General features: G+C 28.6%; 1 protein-coding gene across 1 annotated transcript; it reads right to left on the minus strand.

The window, feature by feature from the left end:
• Positions 1-230: 230 nt before the first annotated feature.
• Positions 231-1,469, minus strand: LOC101513971 (aspartic proteinase CDR1-like). The gene has a single exon (XM_004488442.1). It carries the CDS (start codon positions 1,467-1,469, stop codon positions 231-233), a length of 1,239 nt encoding a protein of 412 aa, XP_004488499.1.
• Between the last annotated feature and the right edge of the window lie 12,879 nt (positions 1,470-14,348).

Consider the following 14,348-nt stretch of genomic DNA (forward strand, 5'->3'; position numbering starts at 1 on the left):
GATAGTTTCGCTTTAAACCCCTAACGTGTTGGACTGGCCCTAATATTTCCCGACAATTATTAAACACGTTTTAAAATTATGGATTGAATTTCAACAACAAGGTTATTGAGTAAAAAATATATAAATAAAAAATAAAAAAACTTTGATGCTATTATTTCTAAAAGTAGCAACAGAGTTAGAAGTTGGAAATATAAAATATTAAAGCTACTGAACAATGATGATAGAGAACTCTAAAACTTGGTGCAATCCGTTGGCTTGAAAGAGATTAGTTGTTTATCCAAATCAAAGCCAATCAAGTAATTTGATTGCGCATAGTTGCCATAAACACCATACACAGTATTAGTGGCGGCGAATCCAAAGCAGAAAAGACCATCTTCTAGTGGAATGAAGGTTTGAGTTGGCGTTAAAACTACATCTCCTCCTTGAAAATGTGCCGTAATTGTTGGTCCTTCAAGATTCGGAGTTCCATAGCAAAGGTCTAAATACATAGAACCCGGAGCAGGTTGCATTGAAATCTTGTTTTTCACTTCTGATAACACTTTGTTATAAAATTCTTCTGGTAAATAAGTTACTGGTGTACCTGAATCTATCATCATGTTACCACTTGTAATTTCAATTGAAGGATCATTATTAAAGGGAATATTAACATCTTCCACACTAATGCCTAGTAAGATAGAAAAATATTGTGTTGGGAACTCATCTATAGTAAACATAGATGTAGAAACCACACCATCCCCTGTTACTTCACTCCCTGTACCAAAACTCATTGTGCTTGTAACACTTGGATCAGTGTTGAATGGAACTAAACATTGAGAAAAAAAGTTTCCTCCAATTGAAGAACCTATTTGAGAAATAAGTGAAACTGTTCCTCTTCCAAGACCTATTAAACCCATTTCACGTTCATTGAATAAACCATTGTCGTTGTGTCCACAACCAAAAGTAATGCCTGGAAAAGACACAGGTGCCCCTGTGTTTGAATTTAATGTAAATGTTTCCTGCGCCAATGAGCCTTGTGTTGTGGAATCATCGGCATAGGAATAGGTGTAGATGCAATTCAGTTGATCGGGAGAACACGTGGTCGAACCGAGTTTACTACATGAGTCAGATCCACAGGGGATGTTGGTGTAAGTTGAGGAGCTTTGAGGATCAAACAATGGGTTGATTTGTTGGTAGCAATTAGGACAAGGAGCACATTGGAACCATATAAGGTCACTACCTGTGTCTACTTCAGCATAGATTTTTGTTGGTGGAGTTCCAATAGAGAGTTCCATTTGATACTCACTTTTATAAGCACTAACAGGGGATTCAGCAGTGTTTGGATTGTATGAAACATGGGAAGAGTTTTTTCTAATCAGTTTCACGGAGAAACCACCATTCTGAGCTTCAATGTTTGTAAAAAGATGGAATTGTATGAACAACATAAATATGATAGCAAAGCATGGATGAACAAGTGTTTGAGGATAAACCATATTGTTCAATACGTGAATAATATAACACAAGAGCTTTTCAATGTGAAAAAGTTTTGGTGAAGCACTGTGCTTTTTATAGACCAGTTGCTCAATGTTTATTTTATGTTGTGATCTTTTTCATGTCTCGATTCTATATTTTTTATTAGATTTTATTTGGTACATAATATCAAATCACGTATATATGTTACATTCTTTCTTCGGTTAATTACAATTTTTTATTTTTATTTTTTTTTTATCTCATCAATCGTTCATTGTTTATTTTTATGTTGTGATCTTTTTCATGGCCTAAACCTAAATCTGTTGCCAACTTGCCATAATAAACAAAATGTAATTTAAAATGAATCATTATTCTCGATTCTATATTTTTTTATTAGATTTTATTTGATATTATTTGGTACATAATTTCAAATCTTATATTACATTCTTTCTCTGGTTAATTACAATATTTTATTTTTATCTCATCAATTGCTCAATATTTATTTTTATGTTGTGATCTTTTTCATGGTCTAAACATAAATCTGTTGCAAACTTGTCATAATTAACAAAATCAAATTTAAAATGAATAATTATTCCCAATTTTATTATTTTTTATTAGATTTTATTTTTTTGGGTGCATAATATCAAATCATGTATGTTACATTTTTTTACCGTTTAAATACAAATTATACTTTTTTTTATTTCTTCAATTATAGTACATTAATCTATTAACTAATATCTACAGTATATTTACCAATCAATCATAACAATATCAATTACATAAAAAAATTATTAATAATAATAATTACTATAATTAACTAAAACTGTGATCAATTACATAAAAAAATTATTAATAATAATAATTACTATAATTAACTAAAACTGTGACTTCCATATATTTTGAGTATCAAGCAATTGTAATCAATAAAACATGTAGTGTTTTTAATTTATTAAATTTAGATTCTTTCATGTTTAAATTAAATATGAGATCATGTTTGAATTAAACATGAGAGAGATATATTTAATTATTTAATAATTAAAATTCGTATATTTTACAACTAAAATATATATAAGTGAGGTTCAATAAAATTTTATGGTGAGATGATGAACATAAAAGTTTTATTTGATATTATTTGGTGCATAATGTGGAATCACACATGTTACACTATTTTCCTCTATTTAAATACAAATTATACTTTCGTTAAGTATTAGTGGCAGATTTTGGTTCAACTTGTTATCGGTCGGAAGATCTCACAATTGTGTTAATTAATTATAATAAAATTTATTATTTATTTTAAAATTAAAAAATATATATATAATTTTTTTAATGTTTTTTTAATCTCATCAATTACGAACATTAATCTATTAATGAATATCTACTTGACATTTAGAATTCAAACATAACATCAATGATTATCTGTAACTATAACTCTTATATTTGAATCAATGATAGAGTTATGTTAATTATTTGATTATTAAAATTTATTGGATTCTACATTTTAATATATAAGAGGGACCCAATAAAATTTTGTAGAGAGATGATGTACGTAACACTCTAATGAGAGGATCCAATTTTTATTTTTATTGATCCGATTCAAAAATATAAAACGTTTAGCTATTTGATAATATTTTGGAGAAAATATTTTAAATTTTTTTCTTACGGAAGAGAAGATTTTAAACTTGATTATAATAAATAGAATAATAAAATAATAGATATCCTTCAAAAATAAAATAATAAATTATTTGTCTACAGTGATTTATTTATTTACTTGTCAATGAATAGTTTTTGTTTTTTGTACTAAATATAATAGTTATAGGATACGGTGATTTGTCAAATAAAATAAAAAAATTAAATAAGTTTTTACACTAACAAAATTTTGAAATATTATTTTTAGCTTTTGTAAAAAAATTTAATATTTTTTAGTTCTTGTAAAAATATATATAAAAAATTTTAGTTTCTGTTAGAATGTCGACACTTTTTTTGGATAAGTTTTTTTTGGATATGTTTGTAAAATTGTAAAATATTTCTTTACAAATGAAATCAAAATTTGATTTTTAGGTTCATATTTTTGTTATTTTTATCTTGGATTTATGACATTTACAAAATTTATATTTAATTCGTCAAATTAAAAATATTTAAATTTTTATGGAAAAACTTTTATGATTTTTTAAATGTGTTTCTAAAAAGCATTAAATTTTTTTAAAGTTTAAGAAGAATTATACATGTTTCTTTCTAGCAAAGACTAAAATTGCTAGCAAACAAATTTTGTAGAATTAAAAAATACAACTCTTTTTCACGAAGACTAAGAAGAAAATATTAAAATTTTATAAGAATAAAAAATTATTTAAGTCCATAATAAACTAACAATATATTTGTTCATCAATTTTGCTCTAAATCTGTGTAAAATTTAGAACAAAACTCATAACACTTTTCTTTCTTTCTTGAATTTGGTTATATATTATGTGAAATTTGTATTTAAATCTTAACTCAATTGAAAAAATATCAATATTATTATATTAAATATTATATTCAAATTCAAATTTAAGGTCTCGCAGTTATGGGCTAATTTGTGGTATTATTTATGATTCCTTCTACGGACAAAAAAACAATTTGTACAAATTTCAGATGAGTTTCGATGATATATAATTATTTATTTATTTTATTTGTTCATGAACTAGTTTAATAACTCGTGTCATGCACAAGGAACAAATTGAAATAAAATATATAATTCTTTTGTTTTATAAATTATTATACATATTAAAAAGTAACAGTAATTTTTTTTAAAATCGTGTATTTGAAATTAATAATTTATGAAATCTTTTTTTAGAATTCTTTAGTTTTCAATATAATGGAGTTCAAATAATCATGAGTTCCTCTATGAAATAAGTAAAGTTTGATTTTTTTAGACATAATTCAAACTTAGGAATTGTGTATGTTTATGACAAGAGTTGTTATAAATAGATTATATGATATATAATTATCATTGGTTTAGAAAAAAGTGATTTCTTATTAATTTTGAAGGCGACCAAAATTTATGACCTGACAAATTTTAATATCCAAAATTCTCCATATCATCTTTCATATCCGAGTCAAGTGCTTATAAAAAAAATGAATATATGTGACTCAAGTAGTCCCTAGTTTACTACACTATCACCTACGACATTCTTAATATAGAACGAATTTCGTCCCTCCTAAGAAAATATTTGGAACTGATTTTGGTATTAAACAACGATAAAGATTAAATTGAGATGCATCAAAATTATGATGGACTTTTATATAATTTTTATTGTGCCAATATTATTGCATTTTATTTATTTAGAGACAAATAACTTTTTCGGAGAACTAATAAAAAGATTATCTAACAATTTTTTATTGAGGAAAAACATTATCTAACAAATAATAACTAAAAACTAATTAGGTTTTTTTACACATGTGTTGTAACAAACACACACCACATATTTAAACATTACCAAATAATAAAACTAATAAATTTATATAATATTATTGTTACTAATTATTTGCTTTTTTTTTTTATGAGCCCACAAATATTATTATTAAAGAATAATAACTCCCAATTACATTTCTTTTCCCCACCAAATATTTTAGCTTAATTCAATTATGAAAATATTCGGTAAAGTTACTGGATCCAAAAACTTGACCTTTTTGTAGGTGTATCTTTGGAGATATAAAAAGTTTGATTTTCTCCATCAGATTCTCGTGGAAGGGGGTGTACCTGAACACATTCTGACGATCAAGTAGGAATTATTTAGAGTATGAGAGGAATTTATGTTAGAATTGTGTGTACTTTTATGACCTATGGAGGTCGATTTATATAGGAGTTCCTCCTAAGGCTTATGGAACCTTCTTGTGATGGTCATCATGAATTAATAAATGATTGTTGGAGTACTTTATGATGCTAGACAAGTGTCCATTTGCTTTTTGATAGATGGTCTCCATCTAGTGGCAATGATTATGATAAGATTGTCATTTAATGGTTGAGATTAAACATCTTTGTGATCTAAGATAGACCATCATTTTGGATTCAACTCGGGTGAGCGGCTTGCCCTAGATCACACACACACACACACACACCGTTTTATAAGCGAGTGAATATTCATTTATCGATGACTAATTTCATATTATACCGTTTTATTTTAGAGAATCCTACAATTAATTTATTCGTTATTGTTTCGGATTTTGGATTACAAAGAGTTATTTCCTTAATTACCGTGTCAAAGAGTCTTTTTGAGGAATCTTTCCAATCACTTTCTTATGATACATTAAATTTGAGTGATTATCATCACCCTAGACTCCTATTGGACTTCTAGGGTTTCTCGGCCTAGACTTTTTAGAAAATTGTCAGATGTGTGCATTTGGATTCATGTTTAAAAAAGTTAATATTTTTTAGTTCTTATAAAATTATATGCAAACATTTTTAGTTTTTGTTAAAATGTCAACACTTATTTTGGATAAGTTTTTTATAGACATATTTTCAACATTGTAAAATATTTCTCTACAAATAAAATCAAAATTTGAATTTTAGGTTCATATTTTTATCTTGAATTTATGATATTTAAAAAATTTATATTTAATTCATCAAATTAAAAATATTTAAATTCGTATGGAAAAACTTTTATAATGTTTTAAATGTGATTGTAAAAAAGTATTAGAAATTTTAAAAATTTAAGTAGATTTATACATGTTTCTTTTCTAACAAAGACTAAAATTGCGAGATGGAAAAATTTTAACAACAAAATATTAAAATTTTATAGGAATTAAAAATTATTTAACTATAAAAACAACTAACAATGTACTTGTTCATCAATTTTGCTCTAAATCTGTGTGAAATTTAGAACAACATTCATAGCACTTTTTTTCTTTCTTGAATTCAATTATATATTATGTGAAATTTGTATTTAAATCCTTACTAAATTGAAAAAATGTCAATATTGTTATATTAGATATTATGTTCAAGTTCAAATTTAATGTATCACTGTTATGTGTAAATTTATAGTATTATTTACGATTCCTTCTACGGACAAAAAAATAATTTGTACAAATTCTAGAAGAGTTTCGACGTTATATACATTGTTTATTTTTTTTATTTGATCATTAACTAGTTTAATAACTCGTGTCACACAAGGAACAAATTCAAATAAAAATATATAATTATTTTGTTTAATAAATTATTATACATATTAAAAAATAACTGTAATTTTTATTAAATAGTGTATTCGAAATTAATAATTTATGAAATATTTTTTTCAAATTCTTTAGTTTTCGATAGAATGGAGTTCAGATAATCATGAGTTCCTCTGTGAAATATGTAACGTTCAATTTTTTTTAGATATAATTCAAACTTAGGAATTGTGTATGTTTATGACAAGAGTTGTTATAAATAGATTATATGATATATAATTATCATTGGTGTAGAAAAATGTGATTTTTTTAGTAATTTTTAAAGCGACCAAAATTTATGACCTGGAAAATTTTAATGTCTAAATTTTTTCATATCATCTCTCATATCTGACTAAAACTGAAACTATTATATTATGGACCACATTTAAATGTTTGATCCATGTTCTCGTTTGTCAATTAACGTTTTTAATAACGTCCACTTGATGTTAAGTACCAAAAATAAATTTTTCTGATATTACAGAGATAAAATCCAAACAAAAAAATTTATAAGGACTAAAACTAAAAACTGTTATATTTACATAGACTAAAAACATATTTAAACAAAAATAAAAATGATTATATGCGAGTCAAGTAGTCCCTAGGTTACTACACTAATCACCTATGACATTCTTAATATAGAACCAATTTCGTCCCTCCTAAGAAAATATTTGGAACTAATTTTGATATTAAACAATGACGAGGATTAAATTGAGATGCATTAAAATTATAATGGACTAAATTGGGTATTATTATATATAATATTTATTGTGCCAATATTATTGCATTTTATTTATATTGAGACTAATATCATCAATCTTGTTTATGATCGGAATTGATATATTGTTATGGACCAAGATGGTGAACCGAAGACAACTTGTCGAAATCAGTTTCCAAATGGTTGGACTAGGGTATACTTCAACCGTAGACGAAATGAGTTGACATATTAGGTTGAAGAACTTATTCATGCTAATCTTTACAATGCTAACCGCTTACGATCCTTTGTTAATACTTTTGAGAAGGAGCTTAGGGTTGATAAGAAAGGAATTCTTGTACTTGATACATAGGGAAATAGTCAATATGTTTCCCGTTTTTTACATACCCGAGAACTTTTAGCTTGTCGTCGTGATCAAGATGAGGCTAAGTATCTCTTATCTCTTAGGTGATCACTGGATTGTTGTTATGTTGTTTAGACTAATCTTTGTTCTTTTCCTTTGATTTTTGTTCCAGCAAATATGACATCTCTTTCTTTCATGAAGAAGTACAAGCTGAAGGGTATTAGAGCATCTTCGTCAACACCATCTCAAGTTCCTACATTTCCTCCTCAAACAAAAGACGTGGTTGGAGACACTATTACGATGGGAGATGTTCCTGTTTCCCCTAAACAAACCACTTCGAATAAGGATACAATGGTGTATGATTCTCTCGCATTCCCTAGTGCAATTTATGTTGAGCTTCCCAAAGATCCTACCGAACTTATAGCCAAGGTTAGCGAGTCTGACGCAACAAGTTTGGCTAATATTGGTGCTCTTGGCCATCAAAGTATCCTTGATAAGAGCCTTATGCATTTGTGTAAGGTTTTTGCAGTGTGTGCCTCTATGATGACTATTGATCAAAAGTTCTCATATGAGGTAGAAGTTCTTCATTACGAAATTGTTGATCTTTATGCCAAGTGTCTTGACCATGAAAACACTATTACAGACCTTAAATAGAAATTCCCCTGTGCTAAAGAGCTTCTTACTAAAGGTAATTCAAACATGCTAAGGAGGGTTGCCGATTTAAAGTCTTCAAGTAAAAATAAAGATCTTTCTTCTCAATTGGCTGGAGTCAATACATAATCTTATGTTTTGGCTGATGCGAATAAGGCGTTGGAGAGAAACATAACTTGGTTGGAGAAGAGTGTTGAAAAAACTGGATCCAAGTTATCTAATTTGTCTAAGAAGATCGAAATTCTTGAGAAAGAAAAGAAGAACTTGGAAGGTGAGAAAGTTGTCTTGGTTGATAAATTTTATTCAATTACTGAATCCCAGGTTGGATTTTACTACAAATTGGATGGATTATACTATGGGGGTTGAAAGCGGAAAAAGTTTTGAGATATCTGGTGATGAGGAAAATATGGAGGATGGAACGGCTAATGAAGTCGGATAATAGGAAAATATGGCGACTTCGTCTTTTTCTTATCGTATGCTTTGTTGTAGTGCAAAAATATTGTACTTATTATATGTACAGACGCTCGTGTTTGGTAGTTTTTTTGTATTTTATTTTATACTTGTTTGTATGACATATTATTGTCGATGACTGTTTTTTGGAAATACATACCATTTTTTACTGCATCCCAAATATTATTGCCTTGTGCCTCAAGGTATGTCTGCATGCGTATCTTCTAGAAGTCATAGTGTTCTCCAACGAAGCAATGTGGTTTATTGTTACTACCACTAATTGTTAGTTCGAAGCACACTTAAGAATGGGGGGTTAATTAAGTGTTTAGAAATTTTATGGTTTTTAGAGAGTTAGTGGATAATTTTTCTGAGTAGGATTAGTGTATGGAAAAACGTAAATGACAGAAAATTAAAGAACACATTAATTTATCCTAGTTCCCCTTACAACCAAGGGTACATCTACTCCTTTTGCACACCATAAGAGATTTTCCACTATTTGTTAGAATAAGTATAAATCTAACTCTAAGACTTCTGTTACAAACTTCTAACAATGTACTTAAAATAGCACACCACTATCCTAGTTTACAACACTTGAAGAAAGTACACCGTTTTTCTCAATTTACACAATTACTTGAATGGTTTTACAATAACGAGTTTGACTGAAATTAAGAGTGTATAATAATTGAGTACAATGATAACAGTCTAACATAATTTCAAGTACAATAGAGAGCCTTTCTCAATGATATGACAATATAAAATTTGTACTTGAAAAATGAAAGTAAGACTTTGAATAACTCAAAATATTTCAGAAAGTTTGTTCAAAGTTGTTCTAAGATTGATGTATAGATTGCTAAGTTAAATACAAAAGTAAGAAGTATTTATACTCCTTAGACATCACTTCAGATCATTGGCAATCGTTCCTAGAGGTTTGATGAACATATGCAATGATCCAAGTTGAATCTGAACTGAAAAATTGCATTGCTTCGTAGTTGTATTCGGCTACACCAAGAGTGTAGTCGAATACACCTCTATAACATTCAAATTTAGTTGAAAATTTTAACCTTGTATTCGAATACAACACCTTGTACTCAAATACAGATGATTGAATTTTGCCACTAGCTTGGTTTTGTATTCGGCTACAGCATGTTGTAGTCGAATACATAAGTGCAATTTTAGATGTTGACTTAGTATTTGTATTCGCCTACACCATCTTGTAGTCGATTACAGATATGCAGTTTTAGCTACTAACTTGAGTCTGTATTTAGCTACAACATGTTGTAGTCGAATTCAACTTTGATTTTGATCAAAAACTTGATTTTTAAACATTATTTATGCATTTTTGACACTTTGATCAAGTTTACCAGGTGTGTAGTCGAATACACATCTGTAACGTTCCTAGACGTTTTTCTTCCTTATTGACCGTTTTGATTTTTCTCCCCTTAATACATGCTTACTCGCCCTTTAAGCTTGAGGTCATGCCAATACGTTTTGAAATTTTTGAAGACCTACAAATTCTTTAACAACAACATCATACAATTTTCTCCCCATTTTGACATGATCTAAAAGGAAGAAAAACAATAGACAAACATGCCAAGAATACAAAAAATATAGAGGAATAAATACATCAAAAAGCATAGTTAAAAGTTTAACAAGTCTAAGTCATACATCAGTAATTTTAAGAATTTAAATGAAATGACTTACAAAGCATCAATACCTTGTATTAGAGATCATTTTCATTTAAAATGTCAAGTTCTCTTCATATCTTATAGAATGAATCTTTAGGCAATGGTTATGTGAAGATATCTGTTTGTTGATTATGTGTATCCACAAATGTTACTTCAACATTACCCTTGAGAACATGATCACGCAAAAAGTGATGATGTATGTCAATACGTTTATTCTGAGAGTGCATGCTTGGGTTCTTTGAGATATTGATAACACTGGTATTGTCACATCTTAGTAGGATGCATCCGAGATCAAGTCCATAGTCACATAACTGCTTCTTGTGCCATAGAATTTGTGCACAACAATTGCCTACTACTATGTATTCTGCTTCAGTAGTGCTTAAGCCACACAAGCTTGCTTTTTAGAAGACCATGAGACTAATGCATTACCCAAGATATGGCAAGTGCCGCTCGTGCTTTTAAGATTTCTTTTGTTGCCATTTGGATACTATAAGCCTACATTGGTTGTTCCTTTCAAATATTTCATTATTCTCTTTACTGCTACAAGATGGGATTCCTTAGCATCTGCCTGAAACCTTGCACATAAACAGATAATGAACATAATATATGGCAAGTGCCGTTTGTGCTTTTAAGATTTCTTATGTTGCCATTTGGATACTATAACCCTACATTGGTTGTTCCTTTCAAATATTTCATTATTCGCTTGTCTGCTACAAGATGTGATTCCTTAACATCTTCCTGAAACCTTGCACATAAACAGATATTGAACATAATATATGGTCAGCTTGCCGTTTGATATAAAAGAGAACCAACCATACCTCGATACTTTGATATGTGTATTGAATTACTGTATTCATCTTTATCTACATAAGTTCCGAAGCCCAAATGAGTAGCACTTTCTTTGTTGTTATCCATCTCAAATCTCTTTAAGAGTTCCTTACAGTACTTTGCTTGATTGATGAAAATGCTATTTTTGAGTTGCTTGATGTGGAGTCCAAGAAAATAATTTAACTTACCCATCATAGACATTTCAAATTCCCCTTGCATCATTAATGAGAATTCTTCACATATTTCATTATTGGTTAATTCAAATATGATATTGAAGGTGCAAACACAAGAAGGAGGGTTGAATTGTGTTTTCAAAAGTTAATAACTTTTTGATAATTTATAAATAAATAAAGAAACTAGTTTGATTTTGGTGACTTACTTGGAGTAGAAGCAATAAGATTCAGAAGCAGCAAATAATGAAAGCATAAATAATTTGACACATAGCTTTATCTTGGTTCACCACTTACTTGGCTACATCCAGTACCTTCATTTAGAAGGCTTTAATCCACTAATTCAAATACCTTGAATTACAAAGCACCTAACCCTCCAAGCCAATCTTCCCAAACAGTCTGACAACCCTAGACCTTTGAGGAACTAACCACCTTGACCCTACAAGCCAAGTTTTCCCAAACAGTCTGACAACCCCAAACTTTTACGAATTAACCACCTTGACCCTACAAGCCAAGTCTTCTCCTAACAACCTGACAACCCTCTGATTGAAGAAGGAACTAAACCCCCATCAGATTGGATACATAAGATTGAAACTTGAGTAGTTGCTTATAACAAAGTTGATAATGATAATAACTCTCACACTTTAAGAAAAGAACACTCAGAAAATATTTCTAACTTGAACAAGTGTTTCTCTATTTAAACTTTAAGATGAATTGCGAACTTTGAGCTTGAGTTCCTCTTTTCTATTTTTCGATGTCATTCTCTTTCAACCTTCAGTGTCTATTTATAGTGAATATTTGGGCTTCAATTTAGTCCTTATTTAATTCTGAATTGTATCTTGTTCAAATTGAGTTTGCAAATTCTTCAAATTGATTCTATTTCTATTATGAGTAGATTGAGTTTGTAAATTCTTCAAATAAACTCTTATTCAATTTATGATCAAATCTTCTTCAAATCTTCATTAAATGTAGATCAAGTATTCATTAAATATTGATCAAATATTCTTCAAATATTCATTAAATGTTGATCAAATATTCTACAAATCTTCATTAAATATTGACCATATCTTACTTTCAACTTGGTCAAATATTTTCTTCAATTATAAATATGAATCAAATCTTATTTTAGATTTTCATCAATTATAAATTTAAATCAAATCTTATTTTAGATTTTCTTCAATTATAAATTTGAATCAAATCTTATTTTAGATTTTCATCAATTATAATTTGAAATCAAATCTTATTGTAGATTTTCTTCAATTACATGAATCTTCTTTCATACTCTTTGAAATCAAATATATTGTTTTCATAAAATACTTTTGTTAACATCAAAACTTTAAATGCAAAACCAACTTAGTGCCAACATTCTCCCCCTTTTTGATGATGACAAAACTTGTATTTTTTATAACTTTGCTTTATATTTCTTTGACTCCCCCTAAATCTCAATATCATTTTCTCCCTCACTTTATCAAATATCTTTCTCCCCCTTTTGTCATCAGACAAAAAGACTTGAAAGTGAAACTTTGCCATTTTTTTTTGTCTCTTTTCTTTTTTTTAATAAATAAATATAACATAATACAATAAAATATAATAACTAATGGTAAACTAAATTACTTTGAAGTGAACACAACATCAATCAGGTATGAAGGTAAGGTTTAGGTTTTTCTTGATGAAGTCAAACCTATCTTCATGTAGTGGTTTGGTGAAAATGTCAGTCCATTGGTGTTCAATGTCTACAAACTGAATGTTTAATACCTCTTTTTGAATAAAATCCCTAATGAAGTGGTGTTTGATCTCTATGTGTTAAGCTCTAGAATGTAAGATAGGGTTTTTGGTTAGACAAATGACATAAGTGTTGTCGCAGTAGATGGAAATGTTGGATTCTAGGATTTTGTAGTCTTCAAGTTGATGTTTCATCCAAAGTAGTTGAGAACTGCAACCAGCTGCTGAAATGAATTCAACATTTGTTGTTGACTTTGCAATTGTGTTGTGTCTCTTACTTAACCAAGATATTAAGTTGTCACATAAAAATGTGTAGTTGCTATTAGTGCTATTTCTCTCAACTTTATCTCGAGCATTATCTGAATCACGGTATCCACTTATAAGTTTGTACTTAGTAGATTTCATGTAGAACAAGGTAAGGTTGGTAATACCTTTAAGGTATCTGAGGATTCTCTTAACAATAGTTAAATGTGATTCACTAGGGTTAACTTGAAATCTTGCACATTAAATATGATGTCAGGTTTGGAAGCAGTAAGGTAAAGTAGGGATCATATCATTCCTCTATAGGGTTTTTGGTCAAACTTTTCACATGAATCATCTTTTTCAAGTGAACAAGTAGGGTGAATTGGAAAGTAACATGATTTGGAAATTCAACAATGCCCTATGTCGGTGTGAATTGGCGATAATTAAATTTGATGAGTTTGAGTTACGTAATGAGTTATTTTCAAATAAATGAGTTTGAACTGAAATTGAAATTTCACAAAAAAATTAGCGTTGTTAAATTGTGAAAAAGTTCAAATTTTAACTAAGTTAAAGAGTTTAAGCAAAAAGATAGGTTGAAATTAAAAATGGTTAGAGTTTAAAATGTTACTCTTTAAATTACTTTTTTATTGAGTTTAAAAAGAAAAAAAGTTTAGAGTATTTTATTGACTCAAAAATTTTGGTGTTTTAATAGTCGAGTGTGTGTATGGGAAATTTTGACGATAGTTGTTTTATTTAGTTTTAAGGAAATAATATAGATTATTTGGTTTTAAAACTTTGGTGTGTGAGAAAGATTTAATTTTGGAAATTTTGGAAATTTTGTTGTGTTTGGATTAGTTTTATTGTGAACAAGTTGTTATAAATATTCATGTTTATGTAGTTAGCTCCTTGAGTCTCGAAAA

This window comes from Cicer arietinum, chromosome 1, assembly GCF_000331145.2.
Source record: "Cicer arietinum cultivar CDC Frontier isolate Library 1 chromosome 1, Cicar.CDCFrontier_v2.0, whole genome shotgun sequence".
NCBI classification, from domain to species: domain Eukaryota; kingdom Viridiplantae; phylum Streptophyta; class Magnoliopsida; order Fabales; family Fabaceae; genus Cicer; species Cicer arietinum.